Source organism: Phaenicophaeus curvirostris, chromosome 15 (assembly GCF_032191515.1).
Source record: "Phaenicophaeus curvirostris isolate KB17595 chromosome 15, BPBGC_Pcur_1.0, whole genome shotgun sequence".
Lineage (NCBI taxonomy): Eukaryota > Metazoa > Chordata > Aves > Cuculiformes > Cuculidae > Phaenicophaeus > Phaenicophaeus curvirostris.
Genome location: NC_091406.1, coordinates 6,319,036 through 6,339,042, shown reverse-complemented (window position 1 = coordinate 6,339,042; position 20,007 = coordinate 6,319,036). Strand labels below are relative to the sequence as shown.

The 20,007-nt window shown below is 51.4% G+C and overlaps 1 protein-coding gene across 1 annotated transcript; it reads left to right on the top strand.

The window, feature by feature from the left end:
* The first annotated feature begins 8,206 nt into the window (after window positions 1–8,206).
* Window positions 8,207–18,197, top strand: SPARC (secreted protein acidic and cysteine rich). The gene is made up of 10 exons (XM_069869015.1): window positions 8,207–8,352; window positions 14,378–14,447; window positions 14,644–14,694; window positions 14,858–14,942; window positions 15,355–15,476; window positions 15,708–15,828; window positions 15,982–16,115; window positions 16,286–16,434; window positions 17,104–17,252; window positions 17,455–18,197. Exons 2-10 carry the CDS (start codon window positions 14,388–14,390, stop codon window positions 17,481–17,483), a joined length of 900 nt encoding a protein of 299 aa, XP_069725116.1. The 5' UTR covers window positions 8,207–8,352; window positions 14,378–14,387; the 3' UTR covers window positions 17,484–18,197.
* Window positions 18,198–20,007: the final 1,810 nt, after the last annotated feature.

Below are 20,007 nucleotides of genomic sequence, written 5' to 3'. Positions count from 1 at the left end.
TTGTCTCTGCCTCCCAGCTGGGCAGGAGCTCAGTTCTGCAGCACATGGGGGAGTAGGGATGGAAAGCGACCTTGTCCCACACTGAACGGGCCCTCCCAGGCAATAGGTGCAAAAGAAAGGGCTGTGAGAGGAAATCTTGCTACATCTCTCTTCCTTTCTTCCACAGAGCTCCAGCAAAGTCAGGGGGAGGGGTGCACTTTCTGATTCCACTGGAAAAGGTCTGGGGAGGGAGAAGGAGTTGTCCCTCCTCAGGCTTTTCACCCCCTTTCCATCCAGGAGCAGCACAGATTCCCTTAGTAGCACTTGCTATTTTTAATTCCTCGGAGGAAGAACAGCACGGGCGGCCAAACCTTGAGTGAGACGACATCAAAGTCAATCCAGGCACATTTCAGGGAGAGAGGACATTCACACTTCAGAGTTAATGGGGGAAAAAAGAAGCAGGAAAGCCCTTGTACACATGCAGAATCCAAGCTCCCTCTTCTGCTGCAGGGACACCCTTGCTGTCCACAGCTCCATCAGTCTCTGTGTGCATTAGAGAAGAAAATAGCTGAAAAGCCCCATGGCAGGTGTATTGTGAGCTGCCTGGATCCAGCTCGGTGACCATCAATCCCAAAGTCCAGCATGGTGTCCCTCCTGTTTTGCAGCTGAGAACATCCAGAGAGACCCAGACAACTCCCTACATCATCCCACTCATTGAGAAAGTTAGTGTTTTCCTGTTTTCCCAGTTCCAACCTTTTCCTCCAAGTGAAGAACAGACTTTTTTCTTTTCTTTTTTTTTTTTTTTTGATGATTCATGCCATTAAAAATCCAGGCCATTATTCCTGTTCATCAATCCTGGGTGACCTCGCTCCCTAAGGTGGCGCGGGTGGGCAGGTTAGCGCAGGAGAGAGGATGCACAGGGCAACTCTGGGCAAGTCTGAAATTCAGGGGCTGGGGGGGGGGTGGGGTGGAGTGTGACATCACCAATGCTCATGTCTTACCTCTGTAATTTTCTAGTTAGTCTTTGCAGAAACCTGATACGATTAATGTTCAGTAGCAGTCTCGGCATTACAGGGGAAAATGTCCAAGGATCTCTCCCCAGAACCCCCATTTCAAGGAAGAATTTTTTTCCATCAGTTTTTCCTATAAAAGAGAAGCTTAAAAGGGAGCTCTCCAGATCTGATATTTTTTTTAAACCGTGGTTCTGGTCCTTCCGTCTCCTTAAACAATAGTTGATAACAGATGGAGGGCATACGGCATGGGGAAATGCTGCTAATTTTAGTAGAAGGTCCCTAAGGAGGGACCCAGCTCTGGGCCAGGCACAGGATGGAAAGTCACAGCACTCGCTCAGGGCCCCGTGCGACCTCGCTATTTTGGGGCTGACCACATCCCACCTTGCTCCAAGCCCACAGTCACGGTGCAGCATTTGCTCTGAGCCTTTCCACAGCCCAGATATTCCTGCCCGCAGTGCCGCTTCTGCCCACGATGCTCCTGCCCATAACGCCAAACTGGATGGTGGTTTTTGAAGGGAAGTAAACAAGTTTCAGGGCTAAATTGAGATCCCTAGAACTCATCACACTGAAGCAATGACAGACGAGTTATTTTCATCCAGCTGAGGGAGTTGTGTCCTCTTGAGTTTCTTTTACCCTCTGATCAGTGAAATTCCATCAAACTCCACACCAATGAAGCAAACGATTCCTCCACTGACTGGCCTTGCAAGGAGCAGAATATCTATGCATGGCCACAAAGATCTGAAATACTTAAGGCAGGAAGATTTTAAGGGACTTGAACTCCTTGGGGTAAAATTCAAGCTGGGACAGGAGTTTACAGGGGCTCAGAAGGGCACTTGGAGATGATCTGGAGGAAGCCAGCAAGCAGGCATGACAGGGAGGTCAGTGCTTTCGCTGCTGATGTTGGCCTGGAGTGGCTGCGTTTGTAAATCACAGTGCGACAAGATGCTAAAATCCTCAGTGGTTGTCAACACTGCCCCTACCTCCCCTGTCCCAACAGCTCTTCATGCAGCTGCTTCACAGCAGGGATGGCTCAGGCTCCTAAGACCCCCTGCTCCAAAAGCTTGCTGTTAAAAAGCATTTCCTACTGTCTCCTTTATGTCTTCTTTGCTTGCTTCTGAGCCTGCCTGTGACCGGCTTTTTCCTCTGTATGGGATCCTCCCAAATGCACGTTGCCAAAATCAATCCCATTTTGTCTCCTTTAAGGGACACCGTGTTTCTGGGGCCTCCTGTACCCAGCAGCCTGGCTTGTTCATCGGATACATCTCAAGCCAGGGCTTGTTGCGAAGCAAGTTCAGCTCAAGCAGAAATTGTTAGAGCAATAGATTGAAAAATGTGGATTCTCAGGGTGGGTACACGCAGGCTTAGCTAGGGGTGGCCTGTGCCCTGCCTGCTGTGGTGGGATGCAGCCACATCTCCAGCATGGTCTGATTCCCATCCAGGGATGCTGTGATATCTCACCCATGAGTGATGCTGGAGGGGACGTGGCCTCTTGAGATCCGTCTGCATAGCATGAAGCTGTGTTTCCCGGCTTGTGGGGCTGTACAGCTGGCAGGGGACAGTGACAGTGCTGGGGGCACTGAGACATACACAGGCTGAGTTACTGTGAGGGAGGTCTGGCTGGGAGGGGGGATATTTTGATAGAGTTTTGCTAGCACTGATGGTTAATAGGAGGACAATAAAGTCCTGTTCTCCAGCCTCCACAGGGAACTGGTAAACTTTCCACATTTAACAAGCAGCCCAGCCTTCTTGCCACCAGCGTGCCTTGGCCTCCCCAAGACCATCTTTCTCTGCTCCTCTTCACCTCCAGCGGCGCACAAGCCTGGAGCAAAGGCAGCATCATTTAAAGCCCATGTTCTCAGCCACCATGCTCCTACAGCCAGCAAATTATGCTGAGGACGACATAGCTTTGCTGCCTTCTTTGCCTCAGCTGTGATTTCAGTCCATGGCCTCTCTGCCCCTTCCCCACTCAGCCCCATTGCACCCTCACCAGTCTGCCCACTGCATCCCATCCCTGGCGGGGGAGCTGTGTCAATGAGCTCCCAGCAAATCACCAGGGAGCTCTTAGCAAAGACACGGACCAGAAAAACCACTGCTTTCACACCAAGAGGTAAGGCTGTAGAGCTGATTAAATTAAAAAGGGTCTGGTTATCAGTGATTGTGGAGTATGCAGCCAACTTATCTAGAATCAGCTATTCTAAGAAGACCTTACACTCATGAACCAAAAAGAGCAGAAGGAGCTGGCCCCAGAGAGCCTTGTGAACCCTGATATTTGCCTTTCAGATCTTTTCTTTGACCATGCATATTGCCATTGCATTCTAGATGGTGTTTGGATGCCCTGAAGCCGGCACAGCTTCACATGGGTACCCCCATCAAAGCTGCCTTTTAGGAGAGATTTTCAGGCTGTGTTTATCCATGCAAAAGAGCTGCCACTGCAGCCCAGGAGCTTCCCTCTCCTGTGAGTCCCAGGGGGTTGAAGGTGGATTCCTGTTTATTTCCTTAAGCAGCTCTATTCATAGCCTTCAATAGCTGCCAAGCCGCATCTTTTAGGCCCAAGAGGACTCAAAAGTGTGTCTTAGGTAAACAGAGTTAGCCCAGAGTTAGCAGCATCTGCTGCTGTGCTTCTCCTCTGGAAACTTTATTGCATCTTCTGCAAGTCATAGGCACCTCTCCAACACATGATCCCAAGCAAAAATGAAGTTGGGCTGAGACATCAGTTTATAATTCAAGCACACAACATCCTTGTGTCCAGGATTAATACAGAACAGCCTCCTGCAGTAAGGGAGAAGTCCTCTGGGTGTAGATGGGGGCAAGCACAGCTGTAACGTGCAGACCTGATGCCCACAAGAGGTCTCCAGAGTGGTGAAGGGGTAGCTATGGCACACAGAGTTCCCTGCTTGCACCACAGCTGAGGAAGGTGGTGGATGGTTTTTTTTTCCCTGCTTCTTTGGGCTCAGTTTGATTTCAGGGGGAAAAGACAGGTTTCTCCCAAGCCTGCAGCCCCACGTGTTTCCAAGAGAGTGAGATGCTCATTGCAGGGGTAGTTTGAAAGCAGTAAGGGAGAGTCCTCTCCCATGGGGCACAGGAATTGCCTCCCATCAGAGACCCCATGGGACAGCTGTGAGAGCCCACGCACATCAGGGAAAGAACAAACTATCCCACAGCAGGCATGTTCTGCTTCCTGGCTCCGCAGCCTGCTCCCAGGTCATGACTCACTGCCGAGCCATGCGCAGCTGGATTTCCACCCCATGCCTCACAGGCCTCTAGTTTACAGCTGAAAATCTGCAATGACATCCACCGCTCCTTCTCTTTCTGCTTCTGAAAGAGCCAATACACCATTTGCCTGCATTGCCGCATTAGGACAGCTCACCCCGAGTCCATCTGCAGAGCACTGAGGCTCAGGCTTTCCCAGTTCAGGCATTGCAACAGACTTTGTCTGGGTGTTGATCTGCTCCATCTGGACCGGGCATCAGTCCTTCTGCTAAGTCCAGGGAGAGAGTCCTGTCCCACCATGAAGACATCCCTGCCCCATGCAGGACAAAGACAGTCATCCTTAGGCAAATTCCCAGGACAGTTTGGGTTCATCCTGCCCTCTGCATTTGGTGCTTCCAGTGGCCATGCATTTGCACAGCGTTTCTGCCTCTGTTCCAATTCTGAAATGGAAAAAAAACCCAGAAATCATCCTGCAGGACCTGCTGACGCACTCACTGACAGGAGGAGAGCTGTGACATTCCTGGGATGAGCAGATTCCTGCCTGCTCTGCACTTACTTGTCTCACTTGCCTTTTCCTGAGCTGAGTGCTGGGTTCCAACCCCAGCAGCCATTGCCTTTCCCCACACTGCCCTGTGCCTATGAGGAGCTCCAGCCACACATCTAGCAATGAAGACTTAGTGAATGACATTCCTGCAGTGGTTGCAGGGCATCCTTTTTGTTTATATGTATTTTGGGTTCATTGTTTTGCAGCAGCATCCACCAGCAATTAATGCAGAAACACCTTCTCCAGAAAAAGTCATTAGAGAATCCCTCACAAAGAAGAAAAACAGAAAGGCTCCTTAGACTGATAGATTTGTGAGTAGTAGACAGCAGGATTATTAATGCATGCTTGCAACACTTCCACCAAGCTGCTCACTCACATTCCTCTTCTCTTGTGGCAGAATTGTTCCCCTCTTGGAGAGAACCAAGGTCTTCTCAGCTGTGCCAGACAAGATCTGCCCAACCAGGCTTAAAACGGGATGAAATTTGGACTTAGATTTGGGGTTAGCCAGAGTTCAAACCTCAGCCCTGCAAACCTCAGCCCTGCAAACCTCTTGGCTTTGCTGTAAACTGACTTCAAGCTTCAAGGGGTCTTGCCTTGTTTGCTGTTTCCATCGGAGTTCGTGTGGTTCCTGGAGCCCAACAAACCCTGTGGGCTTGTAGCTGGAGATCCTGCACTGGACCTGCGAGGCCAGCTCATGCTGCTCAGCACCACAAGGACTGTGAGGGCTCCTGGGCTGACAAGGCTTCTTGAGCCGTCTTCTGCCCACCCAGGGCCCCAGATGGCATAAGATGATCTTCTAGCATGTGTGAGGTCTAGTTTTCTTCCTGGCAGCCTGACACCTCTTTGATGGCCCCGCTAAGCCTTGTAACTGTGCAGAGGACTTTTCAGGACTTCCTTTGCAAGCACCCAGCCATTTCTGGAGCTTCTTAAAGCTGCTGAGATTAAGCAGACTAAGACTAAGCCAGTTCTCCAGGCCCTTGTTCCCCTCTCGGTGCGATCCCCGTCCATCCCACGGCTGACAATGAACACTCAAGTCTGGCAGGGAGCCACTCAGGAGATGCAGGACACAGCTGTCTCCACCATGTACATGGAGGACTGTGAGGACCCCTCACTCCCACCCACCCAGGGCTCACACCATGAGCTGAGAGGCTGTTTCCAGATGTGACTGCATCACTGCAGCAGGCTGTTTTGTGCTTTTGCTCAAACTCAGGGTTTAAGCCGCCACGTATATAAAGAAATCCCTGTTATAATTATCTTCCTGGCGCTGTTATTTGTCTAAGCCCTTAGAAGAAGGCTTAGTTTCAGGCTACAGTGCAGAGCACTAAGCAATTGCCACGTTGTCAGTTAGAAAAGACGTGGTTTCTTTTCTTTTCATTTTTTTTCCTCCCTAAAATTTTTTCCAGATGTCTTTTTTTTTTTTTTTTCCTTAGGAGAAGTCCCAGCAGCTGCACAATTTCAATGCGAGCCGTGACTAATCCAGCACAGAGAACATTCAACGAGAGCATTCAACTCCTTGGGGTGTGAATCAAGCAAAGGAAACTTGGGCTTAGGGGATGTGTGACCTCTGGAGCCAAACTGGATCTATGAGAGGCACTGCACTGTGTGTGGGAACTATGGACACCTGTGGTGGGAGGAGAGGATGCTTTAGATGCCACAAGTGGTTGGCTGTGTTGGAAGGACCCATGGGGCCTTAAACACCATCACAAAGCTTGCCTCCACATGGACCCAAAAGGGTCATGTGGGGTCTTTATGGATGTCTTTCTGAGAGACATCAACATCCACAGATCAGCACCCTAGATGGCTTTTGAGTGGTGTCTAGCCAAGTAAAGAAGTGGGTGAAGAAGACTTTCTTCTCTTGTTCTTTGCTGCCAGCCTCTCAAGCTGCCTCATCAGAGCTTGACCATCTCACTGGAAAGTGATGATGGTTTCTAATGTCCCCTTTCCCTGTATTTCCCTTTTGTTTTGTTCATTTTTTTGTTTCTTGTTGACCATGTGGATGTTTAGTCTTACATCTGTTTCTTCCACTTGCAGCAGAAATGCTGCAAGGCCGGACAAAGAGTGAGTGAACTGATAAAGAATCAGAAATCACAGAGTAACAGGCATCCAACAGAGCATGGAGCCAACACAGCCCGCCAGGTCGGGACAGGCCAGTTCCTATATTGACATCTAAATCCTCAGCAACATCAGTGGGAAGAGTTATGCCCCAAGACTGGGTGTCTCAGCCCCTCTCAAAGATAATGTGTAATCATAAGGAATGAACCCAAACCCCAGGCAGCCAAGATAAAACATGATGTTGCATTTTGTTATGGTTTTGTGTGTCCTTCACCCAGAGTCAGCAATCAGACTGCTGATACCCAGATGCTTTGTGCTCAGTCCTGCTGGCTACATGAGCAACCATCTCTCCAGCAGCCCCTGGAGAGCAGCCTTGCATCACTCCAGACAGGACGAGGCTTGGTGCCACAGATGGATAAAAAGCCACAAAGAAGCCCTGTATGTTATGGAGACACTCTCACAGATGCCCAAACTCCAGCAATTTGATGGTCTCTCTTGTTGGCTGCTGGTTTGACCTCGTAATGCAGTGCCATGACCATGCTGGTGCTTAAAGGTGTGCTGTCTGGTTCTGCCAGAGGAGCAGATAAACCTTAAATCCTCCCTGTCATGGCAGGATGCAAAGAGAGAGGAGCTGGGTTTTCATCCTGAGCATAGAGAGGAACAGATGGGACAACTCAACTCGAAACAGCTTTGCTGTCTGGCTGCCTCTGACTGGGCAGCTGCTTCAGCTGAGTTATGATTTGCAAGATCAAAATACTTAATGAAGTCTGAAAAGGCGATCGGCAATTTCAGCTGTGGATTTTGCTCAATCAGTCCAGATCTGCTGAACGATAATCACAGCAGAGAGACCAATCTGCTGAGCATCACATCTCCCATCCCAGCACTTCTCTGCCTACTAGAAATATATTTCAGACATGTCATAACTCCCTACATTCTCTGGATCATGCTCTCCCTCCCCACAAGACAGTCCCAGATGGTAGCAGTGTCAGGAGAGAGGATGGAGGAGTGAGGATGCTCCTGCCTTCCTCTGCATCCCCCTGAGGCTGGGCAACACCAGCTTAGGGACTGGACTACTTCGTGAAATGACAGCATTTAACATTTAAATTACAAGGTGCCAAGAGGTGCAGAAACCAAGCAGAGAGATGATTTTCCTCCCTGCTTCCCCCATGCTGTTAGCCCGTGAGAGCCGGAGAACTGACAAACTTGTTTTGGCAGTGCAGGCAGCTGCTGTGAACGTGACTCTGCTGGGAAGGTTGTGATGGGGGCTGAACTGTCCCTGCAAGAGACCCTCTTGATCTCCAGCCCCGCTTGATTTCTCTGGTCTATCCTTTGGACCCAGGCTGTGCCTCAGCCTGTCTTTCGGGCGGGTGGGACTGCCCACTGGGGAGAGACGGAGAGGAAGAGACCGATTTGGAAAGATAACGGGGAGGAGGAGAGGCAGCTGGAAACCCAGCCCACCCTTTGGCTTCCTCCTGCCTCCTTCTAAAACCTGCAGATTCCTCCAGCCCGTCCAAGCGCCTGAAGTTTCCTCAGCCCGGCTGCCAGGACTACGAGGTATGGCCCGAGACCTTCGTGTTTGCCTTTGCTGTGCTGCTTCTCCCAAGTGGGAGCTCCAACAGCCCCACTCATGGGGTCCCTGGCCCGTGGGATGCATCCTGTGCCCAGCAATGCATCCTTGGGATCCCACGGCATCCTCCGTCCCACCCTGAGTGATGCATTTAGAGGCCCTTCCTGACTTCTCTTTCTTCACTTGGCAGCATCTCCAGTCCTAAACCGAGTCTGTTACTGTATTTCTCTGCCAGCCCCCCAGCTTTAATGCTTTAACCTGCCATAATTTTTCCTCTCTCCTCCCTTCTTCCCTTCTGGATTTTCAGTTGTGGGGTATTTCCTTAGCGAGATTCATGAGACCAAAGTATGGGGACATCAAACCAACCTGCAGAGCAAATCAGATCTTACAAACCAGTCCCGATTACACCCAGCCTGAGGTGCGTTTGCAGGTGATGTTTTACTCACCAGAATATCTAGAGGAAGAACAAAAGAGCTGTTGACTTCATCTCTGCACTTTTTTTTTTCAGTTCAGCTGCTCTTATTTCGCCTAAAAAAAAAAGAACCAAAGAAAGACAGTTGGCTTTTTGTTCCAGGCAGATTTTGAAACTATTTCAAGTCCTGCTGCCCTAGTTTGCTTAACTCCAGCTGATCAACTGTTGGACAGAGGTTGCAGGAGAGGGGGAACAAAGCCTTTTTTTTTTGCTCCTTTTTTTTTTTTTAATGTTTTAAGAACTTGGGCTCAGTCAGGCATAATTTTAGGTCCACGCAGAAGAGCTGAGGATTTGTTTCCTTTAAAGGCAGCCGCTGTCCTTCCCGTCCTGGTGACGTGCGCGGCAGTCTAACTCTGCTCTTTGTGTCTCTCTTCTGAGAAAGCTCCACTCTGTTGCATCCAGCCAAGAAAAAGAAATGTAAGAGGATGAGGGTTGAACTCCCACCCAAACCTAAAGGCAACCGTTTCAAGTTAGAGCGAAACTGGGGGCACCAGGAAGGTCGCTGGTGCTTCCAGCACTCAGTTGCTACCAACTTGGAACAGCCTAAAAACTCAGCAACCTTCCAAAAGGACCAAAAGTAAATCACAGCCGTTTGTTAGGGTTGATCAGGCGAGTTTTAAGTGGAAATAAAAGGCTGTCGCATTCCGCGCAGCAGCTAAAGCCAAGCTATTGTCTGCCACATAGGCAGGAGCTGGGATGCGGGCGGTGTCGGGAGGGGGAAGAGGAGAAATAAACTTTTCAAACTTTTTCAAGCCCCTCCTTCCACAGCCCTCTGCTCTTCCATGACTCAGCCCCAGAGGAATGTCGGCTCCCATGGAAACCTTTTCTGGGTCCTCTGGTCGGAGGGATGTCAAGGCTGTTATCGCTGGAGCGGCTGTGGCAGGGAGGGTCCAGGGAATGCTTTGAAGATGGTTTGCATTTTTGCAGACATATTTAGTGGACGGTTTCTTCCCTCCCTCTGTGGAGCTGTGTGAGATCAGCTTACCGCATCCCCCGGGAGCCAGAGGGACCGCTTGCACCTGGCATAGATGCATCCGGGCTGCTTTGGCACTGCCCCCCATCCAGTCCGAACAAAAGGAAAAGCTCAGGTGGGACAGAAAAATGCTGTATCTCCTGCCCTTCCAACTGAGGTCTGCCAAGGGCTCATTTGTGAACCGCTCCTTGCAACCCAGGTCTCATCCATGCAGATGGCATTTCTTGGTACTTATTTAACTGTTTCCCAGCATGGATGCAATTTGGAACCTAGACAAACTATGACAGTGTCAAGGTTGCACGCAACTAGAGTGGCACACGGGCTCTTGCCATCAATAAGCCCTGTAAGATCTGGAGTGTTAATTAATGCAATCACAGCTGCTCAGGTCTCTGTAAGGTGAAAGAGTTATTACAGTGTTGTGGTGTAGCCATGTCTCTAGTGACTCTGCATGAACAGATGTGGCAGGTAGATCTGTCCTGTGTTTTCCTGGGAGTGTGTAAGTATGTGCATGAGGTAAAGGGGATTTCACTTCTATCTAAACCTAGCTTGGCTTTGTGAGCCTGCACATTGCGTGCGAGGGGACTGTGCAGGTGGCAGGAGCCAGGCTGGCTTCTCCCCAGCTCTCTGCTCCTGCCCCACTCCCTGGGGACCCAGTGCAGCTGCAGCACGTCTGGGCGAGCCAGCACCCCAGCAGCACGGCCCCAACATGCAGGAATCTGTTCAGCAGGGAGCTTTATGGGGACTCACGCAAACAAATCTGGCTTCAAACCAAATGTTAGCCCGGGGATGGCTGGCTGAGTGATGCTCAGAGGGTCTTGCTTGCACAGCTAAGTCAGGGCCAGATGATGGGGCCACTGCCCTCATATTGTGTCTCTGCAGGGGCCACACTTGGTCACTCATTTGTGCCTTGAAAACCATGGCCCATGGTGGGGTGTGTAGGCAGAAGCTTTTTCTGGGCTGGTCCTGCCTTTACATTCGGTCTGAGGTGCTGGGATGTGTCAGACCCGGTGGAGACCTGGAAAAGCAATGAGCAAATGGAGGGTGGGCGCAGCAGACCCTGCTGTGCTTGCATGGCCAGGCTGGGGAGCAGCTGGAGAGCTGAGACCTGGGAGGGGTTTTGCTCAACCATTACCCACTCCTGCTCTCCACAGCTGGTGATGGGAGGTGGCAGCAGGGCCCCTTGCCCGGGTTAATGGTGGAAGCTGGGGTCATCCCAGTGGCCCTAGGGAGGAGCTGACAAACTGGCCAGGCAAAGACTCCTCCCCACGCTAACGTGGCAGCCCCGTTATGTAACCCTGGACAGGACCAGTGCCACATGGACCACGCTCCACCATCCATGGAACCTTCTCCAGAAGCTGCAGCCACCTGGTCCATGAGCTCCCCCAGCCCACAAAAGCCCCCAGGCTGAGCAGGAAGAGACAAGAGGGACCAGTGGAACGCAGTGACAGAGACTCTCATCCATGCATTAGTGTAGGGTGTTTTCCCCAGCAGAAGAAACTTATGAGGTGCTACCAGATTACCAGAGGGTAAAAGAGTTTGCCAGAGTAGCCTGCTTTGAATTTATGGAGGTGCTGAGGGTCAGTCTCAGATCTTTTTATACATCCTGTGGCTCTCTTGTTGCAAAATGCAATGAGCAGCCAGTGCTGAGGGATAGCCTGGGCCATACTAGAAAGATAAACCACTGAGAGGGGTTAATGGGAGCCATAAGACTGTTTACGCAGGAACTGAAGTCCCCACTTGGGATGCAATTGCAGTCAAGCATTAGAAAGGCAGTTCAGGCCATGGGTCCTACAGCCAGATGCCAGGCCTTCTTCTCCATCATCATCAATCAGGAGTCAGAAGGGGGTGGTGATCATGCAGGCTTCTCCTATTTTATATTCAGCGGCTCATTCTGTGCCCACAATGTGCTGGCTTCTGTTGATTCCTTTGGGAAACAGAAGGGTCTAAATCCCTGCTTGCTAAAACTTCTCCCAGTCCTGTTTTCTTCTGCCCAAAATGACCACCTGCTGCACTCCACTGCTCTGCCCCTCATGCTGCCCTGTGCCACCTATGGGGCTGCTAGAGGGCAGTGCCAGGCATTCCCAGTGCAGAGCCACTCACAGGGATCCCCCTGAGCCCCTCTGGCTGGGGGATGGATGTGGAGCTCATGGTATGGCCCAGCTGCCAGCTCCGAAAAGCATCATTTTGGACAGCAGGACCATGGTAGGTTCACAAGGATGGAGACCAACACCATGGGCCAGGATCTTCTGCTGGAGCAGCTCCACATGCAGGGCTCTTGACCCTCTATTTCAAGACTTTTGGCCACCAGGCATTCAGGAAAGAGCATGACTTTGCAAAACAGCCAGGGGCTCACAGACACTGCAATGTCCACTGTGCTCTGCCTCCAGGAGGATGTTGTTTTTCAAGTAAACTTTTCCCATCTCCAGCGCGAGACACCTCTGCACAACTTGTTTGCTCAGACTCTTTCATGTCCTTTCTTCCGCCAAACACAACACTGGCAGCTTGGACTGTCTGCTGGCTCCTAGAAAGCATGTAATTCCCTGACCCCAGCTTACTGCATGCCCAGACTTTGAAATTCAGGAATTTATGGGGTTGGGGAAATGATCTGAGAGGACCTTGGTCTGGGGTTGGGATATTCTTAATGCCATCTTCCACGTGTACATATATTGCCCTCTCTTCCATGCTGGGCACTGCTATGTTTCTGCCCACCAGGCATCACTGAACCTCAGAGCATCATCCAAAGCAAATAAGCTCCTTGGTTGAAGCCCAGGAGGAGCCTTTACAAGCCAGGGGATAGCAGCAAGGGAGGAGATGGCCAGATTTACCAGTACTTTTCCACCTCCCCTCACAAACCACCCTTCCAGAAGCAAAGAACCAGTGATCTCTCTTGGCAAATGCATGGAGAGCTCTCAGCAGCTTCCAGAGCAAATAAAGGCAAGAGGAAGGGACAGTAAGTCCTGAGAGAGAGGAGGGAGCTGCTCAGCGGCAGCCTTAGCAGAGCGATTTGACTTATTCCCCACACCCACAGCCTCTCTCTCCAGAGGTCCTCTGTCTCACCACAGCATCCATCCCCAGCACCTTGTGCTCCCAGCCCTCCAATGCCCCTGTGAAGCTACTCTCCGCACCCCAGCACCCATTTTCCATGGGCACCCAGACAGGGCTGAGTGTGGCTCAGGTTGGAAGGAGGATTTCAGTCTCTGCATGGCCAAACCTTGCTAAATTAAGAATCACAGCCCAGCCTGGCTGGTGCCCTGGCAGCGCAGTGTCGGCACAGTTTTCTACAGCTACCGTGCATGGGGAGGAAGGGAAAGGATGCACAGGCAAATGAGATATCCAGCCATGCTCACTGGGAGAGAAGACAACACCTTATCTAACTCTTTGTCCCAATCATAGAATCATAGAATCATAGAATCACCAGGTTGGAAGAGACCCACCAGATCATCGAGTCCAACCATTAATGAAGCCATCCACCCGCCCAGCCTCAGGGAGCTGCTGGGATGTGATGTCCCAGCCGTGCAGGTGGAGCAGAACAGGGTGAGCGGAAGGGAGGCAGCGGAAGCCTTGGCAGCGGGACAAGTCCCCTCACTGGCAGAAGACAAACAAGGGGTGTTTCACTCTACCGGCAGGCGGAAGGGAGCAGGCAGCCCTTGCTGTCAGGAGTGGGATGCTACCAGCATATTAAGCGGCCAGCTGAGCTCCTCTCTGCCTTCACACAGAGGGGCTCAATCCTGCCAAACAGGAACCAGGGGGTACAAGGACAGGGTGATCTCAGCAGCTGCACTTTCCTCCTGGCTCACATCACGGCTGGTGTTAATCCGGCTGCCTGGTTCTCTCATCCTACAGAGTCCCTGCTGTGGCCCAAATCAGGAGGGTGCAAAGGGCTCATCCTCCTAGGGCTCATCACCTAGCAGGACACACCACCAAGGTGTCCTGGATCCCTCAAACTCAGTTTTGGGACCTTCAGGTCTAAACAGGAAAAGATAAAACTACAGCAGAGATCCCAACATTTGGGACTGCTAGGCATGGGGAACTGGTCCCTGATACGCCTAGAGATGTCTATGTCCATGTGAGAAAAGGTTTTCCATAGGATTTAACTCTCAAGTGCCCTGTCTCACCATCTCTCTTTCTCATTTTCCTACCTCTACTTTCATTTTTTCTGATTGACAAACAAAATGGCAGAGAGTTTTGCTGCTTGTAGCTGGGGCTCAGATCAGGGGCTTTTAACATGAAATATAGGGGAATTTTGGTCAAAAAAACTCCTGTGAAGGAAAGGGGAGCTGCTATTTTGATTGCAATTTTTCTGAAGTCATCCAGGAAAGCAACAGAACTCTAAACCTCCGCCATCCCATTCTGCAAAATCAAAAGAATTTGTCTTGGAAACATGATTTGGCTTAAGGTTTTGGCTAGAAAAGCCAGCATGTGGGGCTGTGACACTGAACAGACAAAGCAGGAAACAAAGAAAACACCCTTTTCTAAGCGTTTAACTGCCAGCCATGAGCTCAGTTCGGAGCTGAGTGGCACACGGCAGACTCCTTCCTCATCCCTCCTTTTTCTCTTCTTTATTCAGGGTTTGCCAAATGATGAGGGCCTGGATTTTTTTCCTTCTCTGCCTGGCAGGCAAAGCCTTGGCAGCTCCGGTAAGTACAGGAGACAAGGGCGCTTCTCTGCTGTCAGGGTTGTCCATACAACCTATCTGATGGGGATTTTCTTTTATAACAAAGAAATTCCCAAGGTGTGGGGGGTAGTGGGTAGAGAGGAAACCTGTGTGTGGCCCTGCACCCCTTGGGATTGTCCACCCCACAGACTCTAGCTCATGGTCCTTTTCCCCTGCAGCAGGAGGCTCTCCCTGATGAGACGGAGGTCATTGAAGACCCCACAACAGAGGTAGGTGACTCTGCTCCTCCTCATCACCCCCTGCAGCACCCAGCCTGAGAAGAGCTTCTCTGAAGCTTGGAGGAACAGGGGGAACGTGGGGTCTGCTCTGCCCCCCAGGAATGGGGCTGAGCTCTTATTGAGCCCCTACCAGAAACACTGACTTCTTTTGCAGGAGCCCGTGGGTGCTAACCCTGTCCAGGTAGAGGTGGGAGAGTTTGAGGAACCCACAGAAGATGTAGAAGAGATTGTCGCAGAGAGTAAGTCACTCCCCCTGACCTCCAGCAAGCAGAGATACTGTCCCTTCCCTGGGTGGGAGAGCTTTAGCCACCCCAGACACTGAGGGACATCTTTGGGAAGGGCTGTAGCACAAGGGTGATGCCAGCCCATATACACACTTAAAAGCAAAAGAGGTGCCCACCCTCTTTACCGCACTGGATTCTCTGTAACCTCCTTTTAACAACAAAAACCATTGTATTGTATGGTTACAGAAAGGAGGCCTGGGGACTAACATGGGTTTCTGGAAACCCTCACACCTTCCCAGTGCAGGGAATGATGCTGGGGGCTGTCCCTGGTGAAGTCTCTGTCTTCCCTCTGCGCTGAGATGCCCCAGAGAGCTTGTGAGAGGCGAGGATGGGGCAGGCTGTGACTTTGCTCCCTGCTCTCTCTCAGATCCCTGCCAGAACCACCACTGCAAGCACGGCAAGGTGTGCGAGGTAGATGACAACAACTCACCCATGTGTGTGTGCCAGGACCCTTCCAGCTGCCCAGCCACTGCCGGTGTCTTTGAAAAGGTGAGGACAGAAGCTGTTTGATGGATCAGAGCAGGGAAGGACCTCACATGCCAGAAATGGTGGGGGAGTCAGGGTGGCCAGTCCCCATCTGGCCTCAGCCAGTGATGAACAAGGAGCTGTCCTTCACCTCAGGAAAAAAGTTAAACATCTCATTTGGAGGCTCTCCTTGCTGAATCCCCAGCAAGGCTGGCATCTGCAGTCCCTGACGGAGCACTTGCCCACCCTGTGCAGGTCTGCGGCACCGACAACAAGACCTACGATTCCTCCTGCCATTTCTTTGCCACCAAGTGCACCCTGGAGGGAACCAAGAAGGGGCACAAGCTGCACCTGGACTACATTGGACCTTGCAAATGTGAGTGGAGCTATTTCTTTAGACAAGGGGACGCCTAACCTGACCGTAGCCCATGGTCCAGGCAGATGCAGGGCCGAGGTGGGAGGGCACCGGAGCTGCATGCCTGGGGCAGTATGTCCAGTTGCTGGGCTGACCACTGCATATGGCTTCCAGTCATCCCTGCTTGCCTGGACACGGAGCTGACCGAGTTCCCTCTGCGCATGCGGGACTGGCTCAAGAATGTGCTGATCACTCTGTACGAGCGTGATGAGGACAACAACCTGCTGACTGAGAAGCAGAAACTCAAGGTGAGGGGTTGGGGAAGATGCCTGGGAGCTCACCTTATCCACAGAGCCCACATACATGGGGAGCCCATCCCAAATGACCTGTGGACACTCCATATAAAGCCCCTCCCAGGGTCTCCCCTTACACCCCATTCCCTCATTGACAAGTTCTCCCTGGCCTCTCCTGCAAACAGGTGAAGAAGATCCATGAGAATGAGAAGCGCCTGGAGGCTGGTGACCACACTGTGGAGCTGCTGGCCCGTGACTTTGAGAAGAACTACAACATGTACATCTTCCCCGTGCACTGGCAGTTTGGGCAGCTGGACCAGCACCCCATTGATGGGTGAGTGTCAGCAGGAGCAGGACAGGGGCCCTCACCAGGACCTACCTGCATGAGGACCAGGGAAACATGGTGGCAGAAGATGTCAGGGCTGGAGATGTGACACAGTGGGTGGCTGGTGGCAGAGGCACAGGCAACATACTGTGGAGGAACAAACCCTGCACGCATTTGGCAGGGGCTGCAACAAACTAGACTGATGGAGAGGCAGTTTTGCCTTCTGCAAACAGCAGAAAGAGGGACACCCCCACCAGCTCCCATCTCACTTGGGTGTGGAGTTCCTGTCTTCTCAGATTTACTGTCGTACGATAGTTCCCTAAAATATCTTATTCCAAAGGCATTGAGATAACTTCAGCAGCTGAAGTAGCAGCTGCTGGCTTAGCTGCGAGCTGGATGGGCACAAGTGCTATCACAAACACACAGACCCACGTGGTGGGGGCATTTGGCGAGGACCCCCAGCTGCCAGCTATTTTGTGACTAGCACAGCCAGTAGCAAAAGCCCATACCAGTTCTTGACCTTCATGACGTTCAGTGGTGGGTACTGGGAGGGCATGGGGACAGCAATCAAACTAGAGAGAATGCTGAGGCCCCTACACCTGGCAGAGCATCTTCCCTCCCATGGGAGGACAGCTGGTGGTGGCGGATGGCACATTGAGCATGCGGTCACCTCAACAGGTACCTGTCCCACACTGAACTGGCCCCACTCCGTGCCCCTCTCATCCCCATGGAGCACTGCACCACCCGCTTCTTCGAGGCTTGTGACCTGGATAATGACAAGTACATCGCCCTGGAGGAGTGGGCCAGCTGCTTTGGCATCAAGGAGAGTAAGTAATGAGTAGGGAAGGAACGGGGAGTGGAGAGGACACTGAAAAGCACCCTCAAAGCCCCCACTTGGGATGAAGCAATGTGTTACAGCCGGTTCTGGGGAGGGAAAAATGGGAGAGCGTGGGGAGGGGGGAGTGCAGGAGCAGCAGGATCCTGGCAGCATCTGCCTCCTAACTTTGTCTCTCTCTTTTCCTTCCACAGAGGACATAGACAAGGATCTTGTGATCTAAACCCCCAGCTTCCTTCTCTGCTGCCAACTTTGTCTTGTTTTAACCTTCCCACTTCCTTTGGTTTTTAAACCGCTTTTGTTTTTCCCTGGGAACAAGGTGCTAATATAGGTCTAAAGATATGTAGTAACGGTGCTAAGAGAAATAACAGTCCTCGTTCATAGCCTAATCTATTACCACTAGATTACTCACTCGGCTGTTTCCTCCTGCTCTTACCAACCCTTTCTCTCTCACTGTCTCTGTACCATTGACCAACCCTGTTCCTGTCCTAAATATCCACTCCAGCTTGGTATCCGCTCTCGGATCAACTTCTCATAACTTCTTACTAACAGCACGTTCTTGGACACGTCAGCATAGACACAAAGACCTCTCAGCTGATTCACTGCCCCCCCTGTTACAGACCACCAGCAAGGGAAGGCAGAGCCAGAGGATGTAGGAGGATTGGACTTTGCGAGCAGAGCAGCTGGAGGTGACATTGCAGTCACCCAGCTCATGGTAGTAGAGATGGAGGGGGACGAGAAAGATGCAGAGTGGCAGGATTTCATTCTTCCTTTTTTTTTTTAATTCCCAGGGCTTGAATTTAACAATCATTGGGCACAAAAAAAGGGCTAACCAAACAAATAAGAAAACACACAGAATTTAAAACAAAATGCATCCCATCCTGTAAAATCCCCTTGAAAAAATAAAGGTTTGAAAGTGCTACGTGCTTTACCATTACTCATTGTACTGCTGTTGTGTTTTCTGTGCTGCAAGGGAGATAGGGTGCGGCAGCCTGTTCCCCCCAGAGTGTGCGTGGCTGACCTTGCTGTTGTGATTCTGCTGTAGCTGAGACAAAGCTCTTGGCTCCCCACAGATCACTGTGCCCTTGAGCACTTCCCACCTCTGCCTTGGTTGTGCTTAAATTCCAGCCCTGCTCTCCCAGGGAAGCTGTTAGGCTTGGAAGGGATGGTTTTGCCCAGAAAGAGGTGTGCTTGCCACACGCTTAAGGGAAAGGCTGCAATGTTTTTTTCCTGGTTTGGATTTTGGGTTTTAAGGGATGGGCAGGAGGGAAGGGAGAAGGCATTTGGATTTTGCTTTATAGAGAGAGTCCTGACAGGAGCAAAGCGATGGTTAAGTCTCACAGGCTGAGAACTTTTTACCTCTGAATGTTCCCTGTGTCTTATATTATTAAATTCCTGCCACAGTGTAAGCAACCTGATGAGTCTCTGTAATAAAAAATACTGATTTGAAACACTGACAATAAACAAGCTTGCAATGTTCCTCTATTTTGTCCCATCCCAATGTGGAGGGGGCGGGGGGGGGATTGCACATACATCGTGAGCCTCATGCGTACATTCAAGTTGTAACATAGGCATCCCAGCCCCGGGGAAGAATCTGGTCCAAGGTAAGCTGAGGTGCTTCTGCCAGTCACAGCCTGTCACCTCACTGCACATGGGTTATTGGATGAGCAACGCATGGGTGGACGGAGCCAGAGTGACGGAGGCAGCTCGGGTCAATGCAGAAGCCAGCAGAGACACTCGCATGGCTCTAAGCAATAAAATCCCTGGGAAAGGTGAAAAGGCACAACAGAAAAATAAACACCACCACTCAGATGGGCTAAAAATACCCATGTTGCAAGAACTCTGGTTAAGCTGTGAGCTCCTCCTGTAAACAGCCCCCTGCGGGATGTGCTGTTGGAGCTGCAGGGTCAGATCCTGCACCAAGGTCACTCCCAGCTGCAGAGCCCTGGGCAGGTCTCCAGGATGCTCACTTTAGACTCATACAATCACCAGGTTGGAAAAGACCCAGTGGATCATTGAGTCTAACCATTCCTATCAATCACTAAACCATGTTCCTCACCACCTCGTCCACCTGTGCCTTAAACACCTCCAGGGAAGGTGAATCAACCCCCTCCCTGGGCAGACTGTTCCAGTGCCCAATGACCCTTTCTGTGAAAATTTTTTTCCTAATGTCCACCTTGAACCTCCCCTGGTGGAGCTTAAGACCATTCCCTCTCGTCCTGTCCCCTGTCACTTGGGAGAAGAGCCCAGCTCCCTCCTCTCCACAACCTCCTTTCAGGTAGTTGTAGAGAGCAATGAGGTCTCCCCTCAGCCTCCTCTTCTCCAGGCTAAACACCCCCAGCTCTCTCAGCCGCTCCTCATAAGGCCTGTTCTCCAGCCCCTTCACCAGCTTTGTTGCTCTTCTCTGGACTCGCTCCAGAGCCTCAACATCCTTCTTGTGGTGAGGGGCCCAGAACTGAACACAGGATTCAAGGAGAAATTTGCAGGTGCTTTGCCAAGCTGTTGGAACACAGTGGGAAAGCTGATGCCCAGAGGGGTCAGATGAAGGTTTTGACCCTTGCCTCGACCCCCAGGACTTCGCTGCTCCCCAGAGCCGCCAGCCAGAAGGGGGTTCTCGATGGAGACACAGTGAACGCCTCCCCACCTTGGGAGCTGCCACTGCAATCTGGCAGGCCTGGCACAGCGAGGGACATCACTGCCTACGAGATCCAGCTGGCTGCTGGATCACCTCTGGGCCAGGAGAGCTG

Bases quoted from the DNA above. Each gene is read 5' to 3' on its own strand.
- SPARC (XM_069869015.1), top strand. From the start codon at position 14,388: ATGATGAGGGCCTGGATTTTTTTCCTTCTCTGCCTGGCAGGCAAAGCC. The intron at 15,477-15,707 runs GTGAGGACAGAA...CACCCTGTGCAG, and splicing joins CTGCCGGTGTCTTTGAAAAG to GTCTGCGGCACCGACAACAA. The intron at 15,829-15,981 runs GTGAGTGGAGCT...TATGGCTTCCAG, and splicing joins CTACATTGGACCTTGCAAAT to TCATCCCTGCTTGCCTGGAC.